This window comes from Calidris pugnax, unplaced genomic scaffold (genome assembly GCF_001431845.1).
Source record: "Calidris pugnax isolate Ruff unplaced genomic scaffold, ASM143184v1 scaffold281, whole genome shotgun sequence".
Classification (NCBI taxonomy): Eukaryota; Metazoa; Chordata; class Aves; order Charadriiformes; family Scolopacidae; genus Calidris; species Calidris pugnax.
In genome coordinates this window covers 1,585,364-1,602,585 of record NW_015091028.1, presented here as the reverse complement: position 1 = coordinate 1,602,585, position 17,222 = coordinate 1,585,364, and the positions used below count along the sequence as shown (strand labels likewise).

Genomic DNA, 17,222 nt, shown 5'->3' with positions numbered 1-17,222 from the left:
GGCGATTGGCCCCCCCCCCGCCTCGGGCTCTGGCTCTTTGGGCTCTGGGGGCGCTGGCCTGGGCTTCCCGGGGCCGGGCTCTGGGGGCGAGGGGCAGGATTTGTCCCCCTGCCCCCCCATCCCCGTGGGTTCCCGGGATCCCCGCATCCCAGGCACCGGCCGGGGGCGGGGCCTCCTTCTCCAGGGGGCGGCGCGTCGCCTGGCAACGGGAGACGCCGCATTGTCCCTTGTCCCCCCCTTCCCCCGGAGCAGGAGCGACAGCCCCCCCCCCCCCCCCATCCCTGTTTCCCCCACTCCTTCCCCCCAGGCAGAAAGGCCCTCCCCTCCTCCTGCAGTGGCCTCAGGGCCGCAGCCATGGCCGAGCCCCGGCTGTTGGAGATGTTGGACTTGGCCATCGGGACGCCCGAGCCCGGAGCCATCAACTTCAGGGTGCTGCACAGCCTGCTGCGCACCATGCTGGAGGGCCTGGCCCAGCTCGGGTGGGAGCAGGCGGCACAGACACCCCCCGGGCTGGAGCAGGAGGGGGACAGGGCCCAGGGCCCCGGGGAGCAGCTCTCTGGGACGGACCCGCTGGCAGGAACCGCGAGCGGCGGCGCCCGACTCGCCTCCGTGGCCACTGATGTGGGGGAGATGAAGGAGAAGGTCAAAGAGAACGAGAGCGGCATCTCCAAGGTAGAAGCTCTTGCCGGTCCCCTGGGTGCTGCCCTGCCAGATGCCCCCTCCCCAGGGCTCTGTGCCACCCTTGTTGCTGCCCCTGGACCGAGGTCTGGTTTATGCACCAGCTCACGGTGGCTCATGGGGCTTTAGAGTGGGAAAGGGATGGAGTTTTGGGGAGGAAGATCTGGGACTGATGTGCTGCTCCGTTTACTCTGGGCCCTCCCCAGGCTGCCCTCAGCAAGTCGTGGTGGGTCCCAGCCAGCCCCCAGTGCCTTTGGCTCCTCTGGCTGGAGGGTCAGCACCCCAGCCCCACCACCCTCTTCATCCCTCCCTTCCCCTCTCCTGACCGGTACCGCGTCCTCTCCTGGGGCAGCTGAGAGGCTCCACCAGTCCCTCATGGGCATCATCTCCCACCGCAAATCCCCTTGCCTCACCCTGGCGACCAGGAAGGAGGTCTCATCCTGCACGGCACTGCCCAGGCATCCTCGATGGGCAGGAATAAGATTAGGATTCAAGGAAAGACCACAGCAGGGGTGAGGTCCTGGTTCCCAGGGACCCTTCCCTGGGGCTCACTCCATCCCCCCTCCCAGGCTCTGGATGAGATCGGTGACATGAAGGCGGCTCAGTCCCGCATGGGAGAGGACATCCAGGCAATGCAGGAGGCCCTTGGCTTGGTGAGCTCTGCTGGTGCCCCTGGGAGGGTGCTGGGCCCTACCCCCCCTGCCCTTCTCCCTGTTGTACCCCCAGCCCCGTGGCCACCAGCCACCAATGTCACCCCTCGGGAAGGGACAAGGAGGGAAGGGGGGGAGTCAGAGAGCTCAGCCCACCCCACCCAGTGCCCCCCTCCCTCTGCCCATCAGCCCCAGGGAGGGCAGGGACAGGTACCACTGCCTGCAGGTCGTGCTGGGGTAGAGGCACCTGTGGGGTCACCCAAAGGGATGCTCAGGCATCAAAAATGATGGCAGGTGGGAGCTGGGATGGAGGGGAGAGACAGCTCTGCCCTGGGCACTACAGCCCCAGCCCCCAGGCACAGCCCAGTGTCCCTCTGTCTCGTGACCAAGAGAATTTGCTCCTTTGAAACCCTGCTCCCATATCCGAACTGGTGTCCCTTCTCCTCGCCCAGCTCCAGGACAGACTCCAGGAAGCTGCCGGCCGGCTGCCGGGACCCCGCGACCGGAGGGTGATGGACATGGATGAGGTACGTCTGCGTGAACCCCTGGATCTTGCAGTGGGACAGGAGGCAGTTGTGTCCCCAGCTCCCTGGGTGGTGTGGGGACAGGGAGGGGGGACACAGCAGGGGCCTGGGCTCTGTCCTTGGGGCTGTGGGGCTGCCCCTCAACCCCCTCCCCTTTGCCTCCTCTTTCCAGGAGAGCAGCGGGAGCCAGTCCCCCTCCAGTGAGTCCCCCCAGGAGGACACGGACATTCAGCGTGGGGGGAGATCAGCCCTGGGGCCGGAGGGAGCAGGGGGACAGGCTGTGCCCACGGCTGGTGAGGGGACGCTGGGGACACAGCCTGGCTCCCTGGGGATGCAAGCGGGGAGGCAAGGAGCAGCAGCCACCGCCGAGAAGGGGGCAGGTGCTCCCACCGCCGGGAGGAGGGGGAGTTCTGATGCCAGCCCCACCACCCCGGGAATGCGGCCGGGATCCCCTGGCATCCAGACCCACATCCCAGGGATGCAGCCAGGATCCCCTGGCATCCAGACCCACATCCCAGGGATGCATACAGGATCCCCCGGCATTGAGACCTACGCTCCAGGGATGCAGCCAGGATCCCCTGGCATCCAGACCCACATCCCAGGGATGCATACAGGATCCCCTGGCATCCAGACCCACATCCCAGGGATGCATACAGGATCCCCTGGCATCCAGACCCACATCCCAGGGATGCAGCCAGGATCCCCTGGCATCCAGACCCACATCCCAGGGATGCAGCCAGGATCCCCTGGCATCCAGACCCACATCCCAGGGATGCAGCCAGGATCCCCTGGCATCCAGACCCACATCCCAGGGATGCAGCCAGGATCCCCTGGCATCCAGACCCACATCCCAGGGATGCAGCCAGGATCCCCTGGCATCCAGACCCACATCCCAGGGATGCAGCCAGGATCCCCTGGCATCCAGACCCACATCCCAGGGATGCAGCCAGGATCCCCTGGCATCCAGACCCACATCCCAGGGATGCAGCCAGGATCCCCTGGCATCCAGACCCACATCCCAGGGATGCAGCCAGGATCCCCTGGCATCCAGACCCACATCCCAGGGATGCAGCCAGGATCCCCTGGCATCCAGACCCACATCCCAGGGATGCAGCCAGGATCCCCTGGCATCCAGACCCACATCCCAGGGATGCAGCCAGGATCCCCTGGCATCCAGACCCACATCCCAGGGATGCAGCCAGGATCCCCTGGCATCCAGACCCACATCCCAGGGATGCAGCCAGGATCCCCTGGCATCCAGACCCACATCCCAGGGATGCAGCCAGGATCCCCTGGCATCCAGACCCACATCCCAGGGATGCAGCCAGGATCCCCTGGCATCCAGACCCACATCCCAGGGATGCAGCCAGGATCCCCTGGCATCCAGACCCACATCCCAGGGATGCAGCCAGGATCCCCTGGCATCCAGACCCACATCCCAGGGATGCAGCCAGGATCCCCTGGCATCCAGACCCACATCCCAGGGATGCAGCCAGGATCCCCTGGCATCCAGACCCACATCCCAGGGATGCAGCCAGGATCCCCTGGCATCCAGACCCACATCCCAGGGATGCAGCCAGGATCCCCTGGCATCCAGACCCACATCCCAGGGATGCAGCCAGGATCCCCTGGCATCCAGACCCACATCCCAGGGATGCAGCCAGGATCCCCTGGCATCCAGACCCACATCCCAGGGATGCAGCCAGGATCCCCTGGCATCCAGACCCACATCCCAGGGATGCAGCCAGGATCCCCTGGCATCCAGACCCACATCCCAGGGATGCAGCCAGGATCCCCTGGCATCCAGACCCACATCCCAGGGATGCAGCCAGGATCCCCTGGCATCCAGACCCACATCCCAGGGATGCAGCCAGGATCCCCTGGCATCCAGACCCACATCCCAGGGATGCAGCCAGGATCCCCTGGCATCCAGACCCACATCCCAGGGATGCAGCCAGGATCCCCTGGCATCCAGACCCACATCCCAGGGATGCAGCCAGGATCCCCTGGCATCCAGACCCACATCCCAGGGATGCAGCCAGGATCCCCTGGCATCCAGACCCACATCCCAGGGATGCAGCCAGGATCCCCTGGCATCCAGACCCACATCCCAGGGATGCAGCCAGGATCCCCTGGCATCCAGACCCACATCCCAGGGATGCAGCCAGGATCCCCTGGCATCCAGACCCACATCCCAGGGATGCAGCCAGGATCCCCTGGCATCCAGACCCACATCCCAGGGATGCAGCCAGGATCCCCTGGCATCCAGACCCACATCCCAGGGATGCAGCCAGGATCCCCTGGCATCCAGACCCACATCCCAGGGATGCAGCCAGGATCCCCTGGCATCCAGACCCACATCCCAGGGATGCAGCCAGGATCCCCTGGCATCCAGACCCACATCCCAGGGATGCATACAGGATCCCCTGGCATCCAGACCCACATCCCAGAGATGCATACAGGATCCCCTGGCATCCAGACCCACATCCCAGGGATGCATACAGGATCCCCTGGCATCAAGACCCACATCCCAGGGATGCATACAGGATCCCCCGGCATTGAGACCTACGCTCCAGGGATGCAGCCAGGAAGCCCTGGCACGTCCCCTTTGCAAGAGTGGGCCGTGCCCGTGGGTACCCCGGGCTCCAGCGGTGTCCCTCGCGATGAGAGGAGCGTCTCCTTCGGGGGCCAGGTGTCCTCCCGGGACGGCCAGGCCAGCAACCTGCAGGATGAGAAGGGGAAGGTGAGCTGGTGGCAGTCCCCAAGGGGGCTGTGGGGGTGCCAGGAGGGGGTTTTGGGCATGGAGGGGGCACCCGAAGGGCTCCCGTGCTGGAATGACACAGGGGTCGTGCCCTGACTCTGCCACCACCACCGTTCCCAGATCAGGCAGCTGAAAGATGCTTTTGGAATTCTTGGAGCGCCTGGAGCCGACTGGGAGGTGGATGGCAGCGCCCAGACCACCCTGCCACCGGGGTAAAAGGATGGGAGAGGGTTTCCTTCCACGTGGGGCTGGAAGAGACCTGGGTGGGCTGGGAGCATCCTGGTTTGGGGGGCCACAGACACCCCCCAACAGCCCCGTGGAGGCTAAGCCTGACTGTACCCCCGTCTTGCTGGCCAGGTCCATGCTGCAGGAGATGAAGAAGGAGCTGCAGGAGCTGCAGAAGATGAAGAAGGAGCTGCAGAAGATGAAGAAGGAGCTGCAGGAGCTGCAGAAGATGAAGAAGGAGCTGCAGGAGCTGCAGGAGATGAAGAAGGAGCTGCAGGAGATGAAGAAGGAGCTGCAGGAGCTGCAGGAGCTGCAGGAGCTGCAGGAGATGAAGAAGGAGCTGCAGGAGCTGAAAGAGCCTGACCTGAAGAAGATGATGCAGAAGCTGAAGGACCTGGAGCAGATGAAAGAGGAGCTGAAAGAACTGGCAGAGCAGCAGGAGATAACCAAGGCCACGCTGCAGAAGTTTATGGCCGAGATGGCCGAGCTGATGCTGGCCCAGGTGAGAGGTGGGGGGAGCTCCCACCACCCGCCTGCTTGGTTTTGGGGCGTTCTGGTGGAGTTCCTGGCCACCTCCCCTGACCAGATGGGGCCATTGAGGCTCCACAGCACCAGGGCTCATTGGCCACGTCCATCCCATCTCAGAGGTGATTCCTTCTCCCCTTCCTGCAGCAGGAGAAGCTGAGGGCACCTGAGGGCCCGAGGCAGGAGCAGGCAGCGTGCCCTACCTGCAGTGGGGACACCAGGGCGCAGGTGGGGCAGCTCCTCCGGCGCTATGAGAACCTGAAAGAGGTGGTGGACGCCTTGATGTCCCGGAAGGCGGGGGGCAAGATGGTCAGGCAGCTGCCGAGGAAGAGCCAGGTAGGGAAGTGACAGCGTGGGGGGCTTGGGAAGGGGCTGCGGGGGCCCCCCCAGCTGGTTGTGCTTTGCTGTAACGTGGGGGACCCTCTTGCTGCCCCCAGATTGGTTTGCACAGTCAGCAGGAAGGAAACTCAAGCCTTGGTGCAAATGTCCTGCTGGCACTGATAGCCCATGGCCGCCACAAGTAACCTGGGCCTGTCCCCATGGGGCAGCCCCCACCTCGCACGACATCACCTTGTTGTCTTCCTCCCTGCAGCAGGATGAGGAGCTGCTGAAACAGATCCAGGCCATGGTCATGCAGGTGCAAGGGGACCACGAGAAGCTGAGCTCCATCGTGGGCAACATCCTGGATGAGAGTCACCAGAATCAGCAAGACATCAAGGTGGGTGGCTGAACCCCCCGTGGGGTCAGAGCATCCTCCAGCAGAGCCCAGGCTGGGGACCACGAGGGGGCTGTCCCCCTGCCAGCCGGCTCCCAGCCCTGCAGGGGCTCCAAATGCCATTCCTGGAGGTTTTGAGGGGCGAGGGAGACGTGGGGGGCAGGTCCCACCCCATGGCATCATGGGGTACTTTCTGTGTCTGAAGGTTCTGTTCCAGTCCATGGAAAAGTTGGCAAAGGAGAAAGCAAACAAAGAGGACCTGGAGTTGGGAATCGATGTGGTATGGCTTCGAGGGGACCCAGCACCCGCCAAGGGGGGTCCGGGCAGGGTGACAAATGTCCCTTGTCCCTTGGATGCTCGGTGGCAGAACTGGCCGGGGGGAGGGAGGATTTCCAGACCAGCTGTGGGTCCCTCTCCAGGTGCCTCTTTCTCCCCTGGGGCCAATCTCATGGTGGTGATAGGGCGAGTGGGGCCACGCGGCCACTTCTCCTGACAGGAGCTGGCCCTGCCATAGTGACTCCCCCCATCCCCACTGCTCTCCCCCCATCCCCACTGCTCTCCCCCCATCCCCACTGCTCTCCTGCCTTTCCCTCTGGCCAGAAAGCCGACAAAAGCGCCCTGGCCGGCAAAGTCAATCACTCTGAGTTTGACGCGTGGATGGAGCGGCTGAAGGAGATGTTCCAGGAGATGCTGAGCCGGGTGACGGGCCAGGAGCAGGTCCAGCAGCAGCTCAGCAAAGAGCTGGCCACCAAGGTGAGGGCTGGCTCGTCCCCGTCCCACAAAGTGGCACCTTCGGGATCGGGCAGCCTGAGGCAGCATCTCCCTGAGAGGGTCCCCCCCTCCCTGCTGTGCCCCCCCGGGAACCGCAATGTCCCATCCCGGGGTGGCTGAAGGTGTGTCCCCATCCACAGCTGGACCGGTTGGAGCTGGGGCCTTTCCGGCAGCAGCTGGAGGGGCAGTGGGAGACCATCCTGGAGCAGCTCCAGGGGAAGGCGCTGCAGGCAGAGGAGGATGATGCCGCTGGGATTAGGAAGTGAGTGTGATGGGGACAGTGGTGGCTTTGGGGACACTGCACTGCTGCCTGCAGAGCCATGTCCCCCCCCACCCCGGAGCTCACCCAGCCCTTTTCTCCCCGCTGCAGGCTGCTGCTGGCACATTTCCACTGTCTCTCGTGTGATCGGCCCCTCGACGTGCGTGTACCTGGCCCGTGAGTAGCCCCCCCCGGCACCATGGGTGGGGTGATGGGTGCTAGTGGTGTCCCCCCATGCTGGGCACGGGGGTCCGGGTGTCTGCCCAGGGGGTCCAAACCTGCGCACCCACCCCTTGCCGTCCTGACAGGCAGCAGGGGGACAGGGAACCCTACCCGGGGGGCAGGGGATGCTGTGGGGTACAAGCTTGTGCATTTTGGGGAGCCACCACGAGCTTGGGCAGCTCTTGTGTCCCCTGTCACTCATCCCTGGCTCCTGCCCTCCCCAGGTGCATCGTGACCATCCCGTCCTCGCCCCCGCTGCTCCCCCACTTCACCGGACAGACCCACAGCAGCCTCAAGCCGGAGCAGGAACAGCAGGACGGCCGCAGGCAGGGGACACGGGGACCCATCCCCAGCCCCTGGGGTGCAGGGGGGCTCTGCCCCAGCCTTGGAGAGCTCTTCCCAGGGTGGGGGCAGGGGGTTCTGAGCAGGGCAGGGGCACAGAGATGTGCTGCGAAGGGGCTGCTGTGCTTCCCCAGCTCTGTGGGGATTTGCACCCCCCACACACACTGCCCCAGGTCTCAGTTTCAAGGGGGCTGAAGCCATGTGTGATGAGCTGTGTGTAGTCTCAGCCTGACCTGAGGCTTGGCTGGGGGGCGGTCAGGTGCCTCCTGTGAACCAAGTTGCCAAAATGGGGCAGCCCAGCTCTCCTGCATCCTGGTGTCCCTGGCGTGGGGTGGGCACCACCCTGGTGTCACAGGGTGAAGCACGGGGTGCCACGGTGACGGGCACTGAGCATCCCCATGTCCTGTCCTACAGGGAGCCACCAGCCCAGATCAAGTACCCCACCGTGCCGCGGAGCTGCGGGGGCCAGCACACCATCACCACCCCTCTCCAGCGCCTCCAGTGCCTCCGGACCCCCCATCAACTCCAGCCCCTCCTGCTCCCCAACAAGGTAGGGATGACTAAGACAGGGGTACAGCGGGGGGACTGAGGCTGGGAGAGGGATGCTGAGCATCTGGGAGGGTCTGTGCCTCAGTTTCCCCAGGGAGAGTTGGCTGTTGGGGGTGGTCCTTGGGGATGCCGAGCTGGTGGCTCACCAGCACGTTCCCTCCTTCCCAGTACAACACGGAGGATTTGTTGGCCAAGGACCATCAAGGCCTCAGGGGCCGGATCGGGGAGCTGCTGAGGGGCAGGGAAGGTAGGGCTGGGACAGGCCTGGGGAGGGGGTTCCCATGGCTGGGAGGGGGGGGACAATGGCTGGGAGGGGGACAGTCGGGTGGGAGGTTGTCCATGGGGTGCATGGCTTTCCGGCACACATGCCCCCCCTGGCTCCCACCTGCTGCCCCAGTGCCTGCCCAGTCCTGGGCTGGCAGAGCTGCCCCGGGGGCTGTGGGGGGACCAACCCCTGCCCCTCTCCCCCAGAGCCACAGCCAGCAGAGCCCGAGGCGGGGGGGGCCAATCACCACCACCCCCAGCCACCGGGGTCACCGCGGGACCGCTCCAGCAAACCCTCAGCCAGACTGCGCCACCTGCTCTTCAAAACGTGATTTATTACTATTTAATAACCGCCCCCCCCCCTCAACCTGTCTGGTGGGGGCACCACCTTGAAAAATCACAGCCCCCAGTTCCGCTCCCCCCAGCCCTGGAGAGGAGCAACCAGAGGGAGGACGGGGTGAGGGGGGGGCTGGGGAGCCGGGCAAGAACCTGGAATTTAAAAAGATTAAATCAAGAATAAAATAAGCAGGAAAAACAAAAACCAGAAGGGAAATCCGGTGTTCTCTAAAAATCTGAAGTTTAATTCAGTACAATTCAGTGAATGGAACATTCATTTGAAAACACAATCAATACATTAAAAAGTCTGAAGGACGAGGAGCAGTGGGAACAGAAAGAAAAAGGAAAAAAAAAAAAACCAAACCCCAAAATTCAGACAACTTGGTCACCTGGGACAGCAGAGGGGACGCACGGGGCGACCTGGGACAAGGGCTCAGGATTATTTTTTTCGTGAGAAGGGAGAGTTTTTCCTCGATTTTAATTTCCCCCTTGGGCCCAGAGCAGGTTCTGGGCTGGCTGCCCCCCCTGGGGGGGAGGAGCCCCACGGGGAAGGGGCAGAGGAAAGGGAAATGGGGCGCGGGTCCCAGCCCCCCGGGAACGTGCCCCCAGCCACCGGCCCAGCCCGGCCCCGCGCCGGCAACGGGGGCCAAACCCGAGCAGGGGAAGAGAAGAGAAGAAAGCACCATCGGGTGAAGGGCTGGTTCAGTAAAAGACACAACAGTCGAGGCAGAGCCAAAGGCCTCAGCGGCAACCGCCGTCTCTGCTGGCGTTGGGGGGGAAGGAAGGGAAAAGATTTGCTTTTGGCTGGAGGCTCTTACCTTTTCAGCATTTAACTGCCTGTTTGCATACCCCTGTCTGACCTTCTCCTCCTCTGCTCAGCTCCTCGCCGTGGCCGCCTGCAGGGACCCCATTTCTGAAGCGGCCCTTGCCTTCCCAATCCAGCACTCCAGGCACTGGGACTCCAGGAAGACCCTTTCCTGGTGCTGGAGGGGGGGGGGTGACACGGGGATGGAGCTCCCAGGATTAGACCTGGAAAGCCCTGGCTCATCCCGTGGCAATCCAGGCTCTGGCAATCCTGCTTCAGCAGGGGAGTGGGACTAGAGGAGCTCCATGGTCCCTTCCAACTCTAAAAGTTCAGTGAAATTCAGTGACCCCAGGATCATCTCAAGAGCCATCCTCAGCCCCGCAGCGGGTGATGCCAACGGCCCGGCCAGGGAGCACCCAGGGGACAGGACATTTGTCCCGGCTCCTAGAGCATCCCCACGCTCCATCCAACAGCATCTCCTGCCCCAGGCTTGGAGAAAAGCCCCGGCTCTGGGTTAAATAATTGAAGCCCGTGGAAGGGAAAGCCCCCGCCAAAAGCTGCGGGTCTCTAGTTTCCAAGAGGGTCAGTGATACTTCCAGGGGGAAATCACCAAAACCAGCAAATTCAGGCTAAATCCAAAGCTTGGAGACAGAAACGGGAGCGGCCGCGTGTGACACGGAAGGAAGACAGAGAGGTCTCAGCGGTGAGTGCACAGAGCGCGTGTCGGGGACGGGACGGGGGTCCCCTGGCCCCGGGGACAAGGGAACAGCTCCTCAGAGGGGGGTGCCAGGAGCTGGGGGGGTCCCTCTGTCGCACGGGCAGCGGCAGCAGCAGCCAGAATCGCCTTTTCTCCACCCAAACGCAAACCCACACCGCTGGGAAAGACGACGCACGCCAGTGAGAGAACAGCCCACAAGAGCTTCCCCGTGAGTATAAAAGGCAAAACTATACAAAAATAGAGAAAAGCCACCATTCTCTCCTGTGTATAAAAACAAACAACAAAAAAGCCCAAGGTCCCCAAAAGGCAACACAGAATCCCTGGGGAGACTGACCCCGACGGCGGCGGTTTCAGCGCAAACCAACGGCCAGGACTCAGCCCTGTGAGGCCAGACCTGCCCTGAAGGGACGTCTCCAGGCCGGTTCCTCCAGGGCAGGTTCTCCCCAACAGCTCGGCAGGACAATCCCTCTTACTGACTCGTTACTGACTTGTAGGGCTTCTCTCTGCTTCGGGAGCCCTTTCCCAGCAAAAGTTCCCACCCCCCAGGTTGAGTCCCTCGGCTCGGGCGGTCTCTGACCCACGGCTCATCCAGCCCCAGAGCAGAAGCTCTGTCCCTGTCCGTCCCGGGACAGACGGGGATTTCAGGAAGAGCCGCCCCTTCGGCACCGACACCCAATCTCTCCAGGGCAGGGACAACTTACAGCCTGGGACAGCCCATGGAAACTTCTTATTTCTTTGGGATAACTTGGCGGGATACGCCAATGATCCAGCAAATTGGCTCCAAACACGCCTTTCAAAAACTCCTTTTACATCCAGAGAGATTTGCCTCGTTTAGTTCACATCAAATTAAGAGGAGAAAGCTTTGGTATGGAGCCCGATTCCCAAACCTGCCCTGGATCGCTCTCCCCCTTCCGAGCCCAGGGGCTGTTTGCACCGAGCCTTCCCGGGATGTCCCCAAACCCAAGGGGCTGTTCCTGGGGACGCGCGTCTCCAACTGAACATTCATCTGAGCACCGAGAGGCTCCCACCCCCCCCGAGACTTTGGCAAAGGCTGCCCCACGGCCAAACAAACGCTCCCCAAACTCCCCCGAACCCGCCAGATGCCCTTGGTGACACGAGAAACAAAAGAGGGATTAAAAAGTCACCGCGGGGCTGCTGCCCAGGCCAAGGGGTAACAACGGCTCCTCTCCATCTCCGGGGGATGCGGAGCAGCATCAGGAGACAGGTTTGTCCCACAAACCCACCATCAGGAGACAGGTTTGTCCCACAAAACCCTCTCCGGTGGCACGGAGGGAAAACACCTGGCACTTTGGGTTCCTGCGGTAACTCCCAGCAGCAGGACGGGGAGGAAAAGACTGGAAAAGCAAGGATTCAGCCCAGGGACACACAGACGGGTCTGCTCAAGCCTCGGCAGCCTGGAGGAAGAAGTTGGGGAGCCTAATTTAGGCTGCATCACATCCTGTGTTCCAATGAACAGAATACTCTCCTCCTATGGATTGATGCAATAAAAACAACTGCAAAAGAATTTATAAAAAAAACCACCAAACCAACAAAACTTCCTTTTGAAGAAAGCAACGGCATCTGCAACGTCTCAGCGACAGACACGATGCAAACTCAGCTTATTCCAAAGCCCTCGTCCGTGTGCCCGTGGCCCGGGAGAGGCGAGGAGCGAGGGACAAAGCACGGGAAAGGATTCAGCCGGGAATCACGCACCGGGAAGACAGAGCACGACAGAGAAGGGACCCACACTTTGGTCTTGAAAGGGACACGGGCGACAGCACGGCTCTTCGAGAGCGGTACCTGTGAGCAAATTAAAACTACACCTGGAACACGGTATCGACACGCACACAGAAGCTCCTGCTTTCCTTTGGGGCAAGGGAAATGGGGTATGGAGCCCGATTCCCAAACCTGCCCTGGATCGCTCTCCCCCTTCCGAGCCCAGGGGCTGTTTGCACCGACCCTTCCCGGGATGTCCCCAAACCCAAAGGACTGTTCCTGGGGACGCGCGTCTCCAACTGAACATTCATCTGAGCACCGAGAGGCTCCCACCCTCCCCCCCCGAGACTTTGGCAAAGGCTGCCCCACGGCCAAACAAATGCTCCCCAAACACCCCCGAACCCACCAGACGCCTTTGGTGACACGAGAAAACAAAAGAGGGACTAAAAAGCCACCGCGGGGCTGCTGCCCAGGCCAAGGGGTGACAATGGCTCCTCTCCATCTTCGGGGGATGCGGAGCAGCATCAGGAGATGGGTTTGTCCCACAAACCCACCATCAGGAGACAGGTTTGTCCCACAAAACCCTCTCTGGTGGCACAGAGGGAAAACACCTGGCACTTTGGGTTCCTGCGGTAACTCCCAGCAGCAGGACGGGGAGGAAAAGACTGGAAAAGCAAGGATTCAGCCCAGAGACACACAGACGGGCCTACTTAAGCCTCAGCAGCCTGGAGGAAGAAGTTGGGGAGCCTAATTTAGGCTGCATCACATCCTGTGTTCCAATGAACAGAATACTCTCCTCCTATACATTGATGCAATAAAAACAACTGCAAAAGAATTTATAAAAAAAACACCAAACCAACAAAACTTCCTTTTGAAGAAAGCAACGGCATCTGCAACGTCTCAGCGACAGACACGATGCAAACTCAGCTTATTCCAAAGCCCTCGTCCGTGTGCCCGTGGCCCGGGAGAGGCGAGGAGCGAGGGACAAAGCACGGGAAAGGATTCAGCCGGGAATCACGCACCGGGAAGACAGAGCACGACAGAGAAGGGACCCACACTTTGGTCTTGAAAGGGACACGGGCGACAGCACGGCTCTTCGAGAGCGGTACCTGTGAGCAAATTAAAACTACACCTGGAACACGGTATCGACACGCACACAGAAGCTCCTGCTTTCCTTTGGGGCAAGGGAAATGGGAAAAAATAAATCTCCTGCTTTCCTTTGGGGCAAGGGAAATGGAACAAAAATAAATAAAAAAGTGACTGCAACATTCCCCTTTCGGCTGAGCGGCCTCCCGGCCTCGCTCGGGAAAGAACCGGTGTCCTTCCTCCCGGCCTCCCCAAATGGAGACCCAGACGGACGACATTCAAGGTGAGTCTGAACCAAAAACATTCCACCGAGAAGGGGAAGGAAAAGCCCCGTTTCTCCCCAAAGGCTCCCCCAGCTCCCACCCTGCAGGAACCCCCAAACCCACCGAGGCCAAACGGGGCCCTTCCCAGCGATTCCTCCGGCCGCTCCGAGTGGCGCCGGGGGCTGTTCCCGCTCTCGGCGCTGGAAAACCAGGCCGTGCCTCTGCCCAACCTGCGGATCCCGGGCCGGGGGGAGGCGGGAGAGGAGCTCCCCCCCCTCAGCCCGGCTCTACATTCAGCTCCCCCCAAACTGCTGGTTCCTGGCCACTCTCCCCCTCCCTGCCCTCCGCAGCCCCCCACACCCTCCCTATTGCCCCGGGGTGACGTTCCCGGCCGCGCTGGCACAGCCCAGGGGCAGCGGGTGCCCGGGGCCGGCCCTGCCCTTCAGGGGCTCCCCGCAGCGCTCCGGGCTCCCCGCGGGGCGGGCGCTGCCTGGGGGATGCTGAGGGATGCCCTGGGCGATGCCCACGGGTTTGCACGGGGCGCCTTTCTCCGGGGAGCAGGCGAAGCGGAAGCCGGGGGGCAGCTCGGGCTCCGCTTCTCCCGGGGGCAACCAGACGGGCAGCTTCTGGCCGCCGGCTTCTCCCTGGGGCCGCTCCCGGGGCCGCCTGCCCTCGCCCCGCAGAGGCAAATGGCAGGGCCGCGACGGGCGCCGGCTCGGCTCCGGCTCCTGGGGCTCCCGGGGCCACCGGGACGCAGGGTCCCCGGCCACGCTGCGGGACAGGGACGGCCCGGGGGACACGGGCTGCTCCGGCGCCTCCCAGGCCCTCTCCGCGGCGGCGGCCGGAGCGAAGCCCCAGTGCTTCATCCCCCCGGCAGCTGCCTCGGCCTCAGCCCACAGGGGCCATACGCCCGGCCGGCTCCAGCCGCCCTCGGCCTCCTCCGCCTCCTCCTCGCTCCTGCTCCTCCTCGCGCCGCCCGAGTCCCTTCTGCCACCCTCCCGCGGCCACCGCGGCCGGCCTGCCTGGGGGCCACCACCCGGGGCCTCCTGCGAGTGGGCCAGCTCCCACTCCAGGCTCTCGGTGTCCAGCGAGCGGCTCCTGCGGCCCACGGAGAGCGGGGCCGGCGTGGAGGGGCTGGGCCCGTGGGGGCGCAGGCAGCGGGGCAGGCTGGCGACGCCCCACGGGCAGCTCGGGAAGGAGCCCCCCGGGGACGGGCTCTCCCGGCACTCGGCCGGCGACTCCTTCCGCCCGTAGCCCTCCTCGAAGGCCTCAGCGATGGCCTCGCCCCCGTTCAGCTCGGGGTGCCGCTCGCACTCCCCTTCCCCCTCCTGCTCCACGTCCACCATGTCGAAGGTGACCATGGTGGGGAGGGCGGGCAGGTTCTGGGTGAAGGACGAGCCCGAGCCGGAGCTCCCCAGGCTTTCCGAGAGGCTGGAGAAGAGGGTCCCGCTGCCGGCGAACTCCACCAGCGCCTGCGAGAAGCTCACGGCCTGCTCGGGCTCGGCCTCGCCGCCCACCGGGGGCTCATCGTCGCCGCCGCCGCGCTCCGGGAGCCCGTAGCCAGAGAACAGCCCCGCTCTGCCCGGGGCCGCGCCGCCCGGCACGGAGCCCCCCGGCAGCCCCCCCTGCGCCTCCGAGGCCGGCCCTGTGGGGCTCTTCCCCGGCGGGAGGAGGCCACCACCCTGGGCCTGGTGGCCGTCGGGACGGCTCTCCGGGCACACGGGCCCCGCCAAGTCCCCCCACTCCGCCTTCTCGCCTCTGGCCGCCGACACCCCGCCGTTCACACCCCTCCTGGGCCCGGGCGAGCCCGCCGGGGGGCTACCGAGCCTGCTCGCCTGCTTGCCGCCGGAGCCGGCCCCTCGGCCTTGGCATTCCAGGCAGGGCTTGTCCCGCGGACACTTCTCCCGGCCGGGAAGGTCGCGGCGCCGGGGCAGCGGTTCCCTCTGCAGCTCCCAGTACAGCAGCTCCTTCTGAATGGCCGCCAGCCGCTCCTCCTCCGTCTCCATCAGCCCCCGCTTCTCCCCCAGCGCCCGGACCAGGCTCTTCTCCACGGGCAGGCAGAAGTCCAAGAAGTAGCTGAAGATGCCCGGGCGGGAGACTTTGCCCTCAAACAGGGACTCCTCCCCGAGAGAGGGGCTCAGCAGCGCGTCGAACTCGTAGAGCGCGTCCCCGCTGTAGCTGTCCCGGGGAAGACGCTCCTTCTTCAGCTCCCCCAGCCCCTCCCCGCCTTCCTCCTCCGGCCCCGGCGTGGTGGAGTCGTAGTAGCCCTCGTCGCTGTTCGGGGCCGACTCTTGCTGCTCGCTCTGCGGCGTCAGGAGCTCCACGCCCTCCAGCGCGTCCCCCACGTAAGGGCGGCCGTCCTGCGTCTCCAAGCTGCTGCTCGACACCTGGGCTCCGTAGCCCCTGTCCCCGCTGCCCTCCCACACCTGGGGGAGGAACTTCTCCGCCTCCTCCGCCTCGGCCATCTCCTCCCCACCGCCCTGGTAGCTCACCAGGCACGAGCTCCGCTTGCCCGCGTCCCTGCCGCGCTCCACCGAGAGGCTGCTCTCCGCCACCTCGGGCTCCGCGATGTCGTCCCCGCACCCCGTCAGGGAGTCGAAGCTCTTCAGGGAGGTGACGTCCCCCAGCAGGAGGCTGAGCAGCTCCCCGGCGTGCAGGCACGGAGGGTCGGTGTCCACCAAGTCCGGATGAAAGGCCAGCAGCAGCTGCTCGGGGTCCAACTCCGCGCAGGTAACGGCCTCGGCCTCCGACTTCGTACCCGCACCCTCCCTCTCCCCCGGCATCGCCGCCGCGTCGCCCTCAGAGCCACCATCACTGGCCGCGGGACGGCCGGGCTGGGCAGCCTCCCCGCAGGGGGTGGCCGTGGCCGCTGAGCCCTCACCCCCCAAGCCCCCCGGGGCGGGCACGGCAGCAGGGACAGGGCCCGGGCCCCTTCCCCCCGCGGCCCCTCGGCTCTCCGCTCCCGCACCGGCGTCTTTGCCGGCCTCCTCCGCGGCCCCGCTCCACTCGGGGAGCTCCGCCGGCTCGCTCTCGGCAGCCTTGCTCTTCCGGTGACGCCGGATGCTGTTCAGAAACCCCTTCAGCCCTTTCTTGGCTCTGGGCAGGGAGGACTTCTCGCCGCCGGCCTTCTTCTCGCAGCCCTCCATGGGGGGAGAGCCGTCCCGCCGCCCCGACTCCGACCCGGCGTCCACGGCCGAGGGAGCGCTCCGGGAGCTCGGCAAAGGGCAGGGAGGCGACTCCCCGCTCCCCTCCCAGGGGCTTTCCAGCGGCGCCCCATCGCCCTGCTCGCCGCCGCCTCCACTCAGCCCCTCGTGGGTCCGGCATTTCCCCAGGCCCTTCTTCGAGGACGCTTTCCCCTGCCCTTTGCTCCGGCCCCCAAAGAAACTCGGCAGCGTGCAGATGCTCCTCTTCCCCCCAAACAGCCTCAAAGCCGTTTTCTTCAGCTTCCCGGGGGGCGCCTGAGGCTCCGCAGCCCCCCCGCAGCCGTCGGCCCCCTCGGGCGGCCGCTCCCTGCTCTCCTCCCGCCGCCCGGGGGCCGACGGCTGCCCCCCGCTGCGGGCGGGCTCCTCCGGGCAGCCCCTCTCCATGGCCCTTGGGCTGCATCAACTGGGGACGACGACTTCGGGGGCGCAGTCCTCTCCCGGGCGCCGAGAGCGCAGCATCCTGGCAGCCCAGCTGAAGCAAAGGGAGAGGCAGAGAGGTGAGGGCTCGGCGGCCTTTTGGCCCCCCCGGCAGACGCCCCCCAGCAGGGAAACCCAGGCCGCTCCTCCCCGGGGGGACAGGGACCCGCACCCCCCAAACCCCACGGCCCCC

General features: G+C 64.6%; 3 protein-coding genes and 1 long non-coding RNA gene across 4 annotated transcripts in view; 3 read left to right on the top strand and 1 right to left on the bottom strand.

Annotated features, from left to right (window-relative positions):
- Positions 1-4,829, top strand: part of LOC106896196 (collagen alpha-1(VII) chain-like) — an 11,251-nt gene extending 6,422 nt beyond the window's left edge. Inside the window, exons 2-7 of the mRNA XM_014955979.1 lie at positions 153-222; positions 308-672; positions 1,248-1,331; positions 1,781-1,855; positions 2,025-4,595; positions 4,734-4,829. Coding sequence (XP_014811465.1) covers positions 153-222; positions 308-672; positions 1,248-1,331; positions 1,781-1,855; positions 2,025-4,595; positions 4,734-4,829 — 3,261 coding nt within the window. The remainder of the gene's footprint in view (positions 1-152; positions 223-307; positions 673-1,247; positions 1,332-1,780; positions 1,856-2,024; positions 4,596-4,733) is intronic.
- Positions 4,830-5,135: 306 nt separating this feature from the next.
- QRICH2 (glutamine rich 2) lies at positions 5,136-7,867 on the top strand. Its single transcript, XM_014955978.1, has 9 exons — positions 5,136-5,340; positions 5,511-5,699; positions 5,956-6,081; positions 6,284-6,358; positions 6,679-6,831; positions 6,990-7,111; positions 7,220-7,285; positions 7,555-7,656; positions 7,846-7,867. Exons 1-9 carry the CDS (start codon positions 5,167-5,169, stop codon positions 7,865-7,867), a joined length of 1,029 nt encoding a protein of 342 aa, XP_014811464.1. The 5' UTR covers positions 5,136-5,166.
- A 217-nt stretch (positions 7,868-8,084) lies between these two features.
- On the top strand, positions 8,085-8,856 carry LOC106896231. Its single transcript, XR_001413605.1, has 3 exons — positions 8,085-8,222; positions 8,390-8,468; positions 8,693-8,856. It is a non-coding gene; the product is annotated as an uncharacterized LOC106896231 (long non-coding RNA).
- A 4,413-nt stretch (positions 8,857-13,269) lies between these two features.
- Positions 13,270-17,103, bottom strand: AMER1 (APC membrane recruitment protein 1). Its single transcript, XM_014956030.1, has one exon. The coding sequence runs from the start codon at positions 16,994-16,996 to the stop codon at positions 13,775-13,777; it is 3,222 nt and encodes a 1,073-aa protein (XP_014811516.1). The 5' UTR covers positions 16,997-17,103; the 3' UTR covers positions 13,270-13,774.
- Between the last annotated feature and the right edge of the window lie 119 nt (positions 17,104-17,222).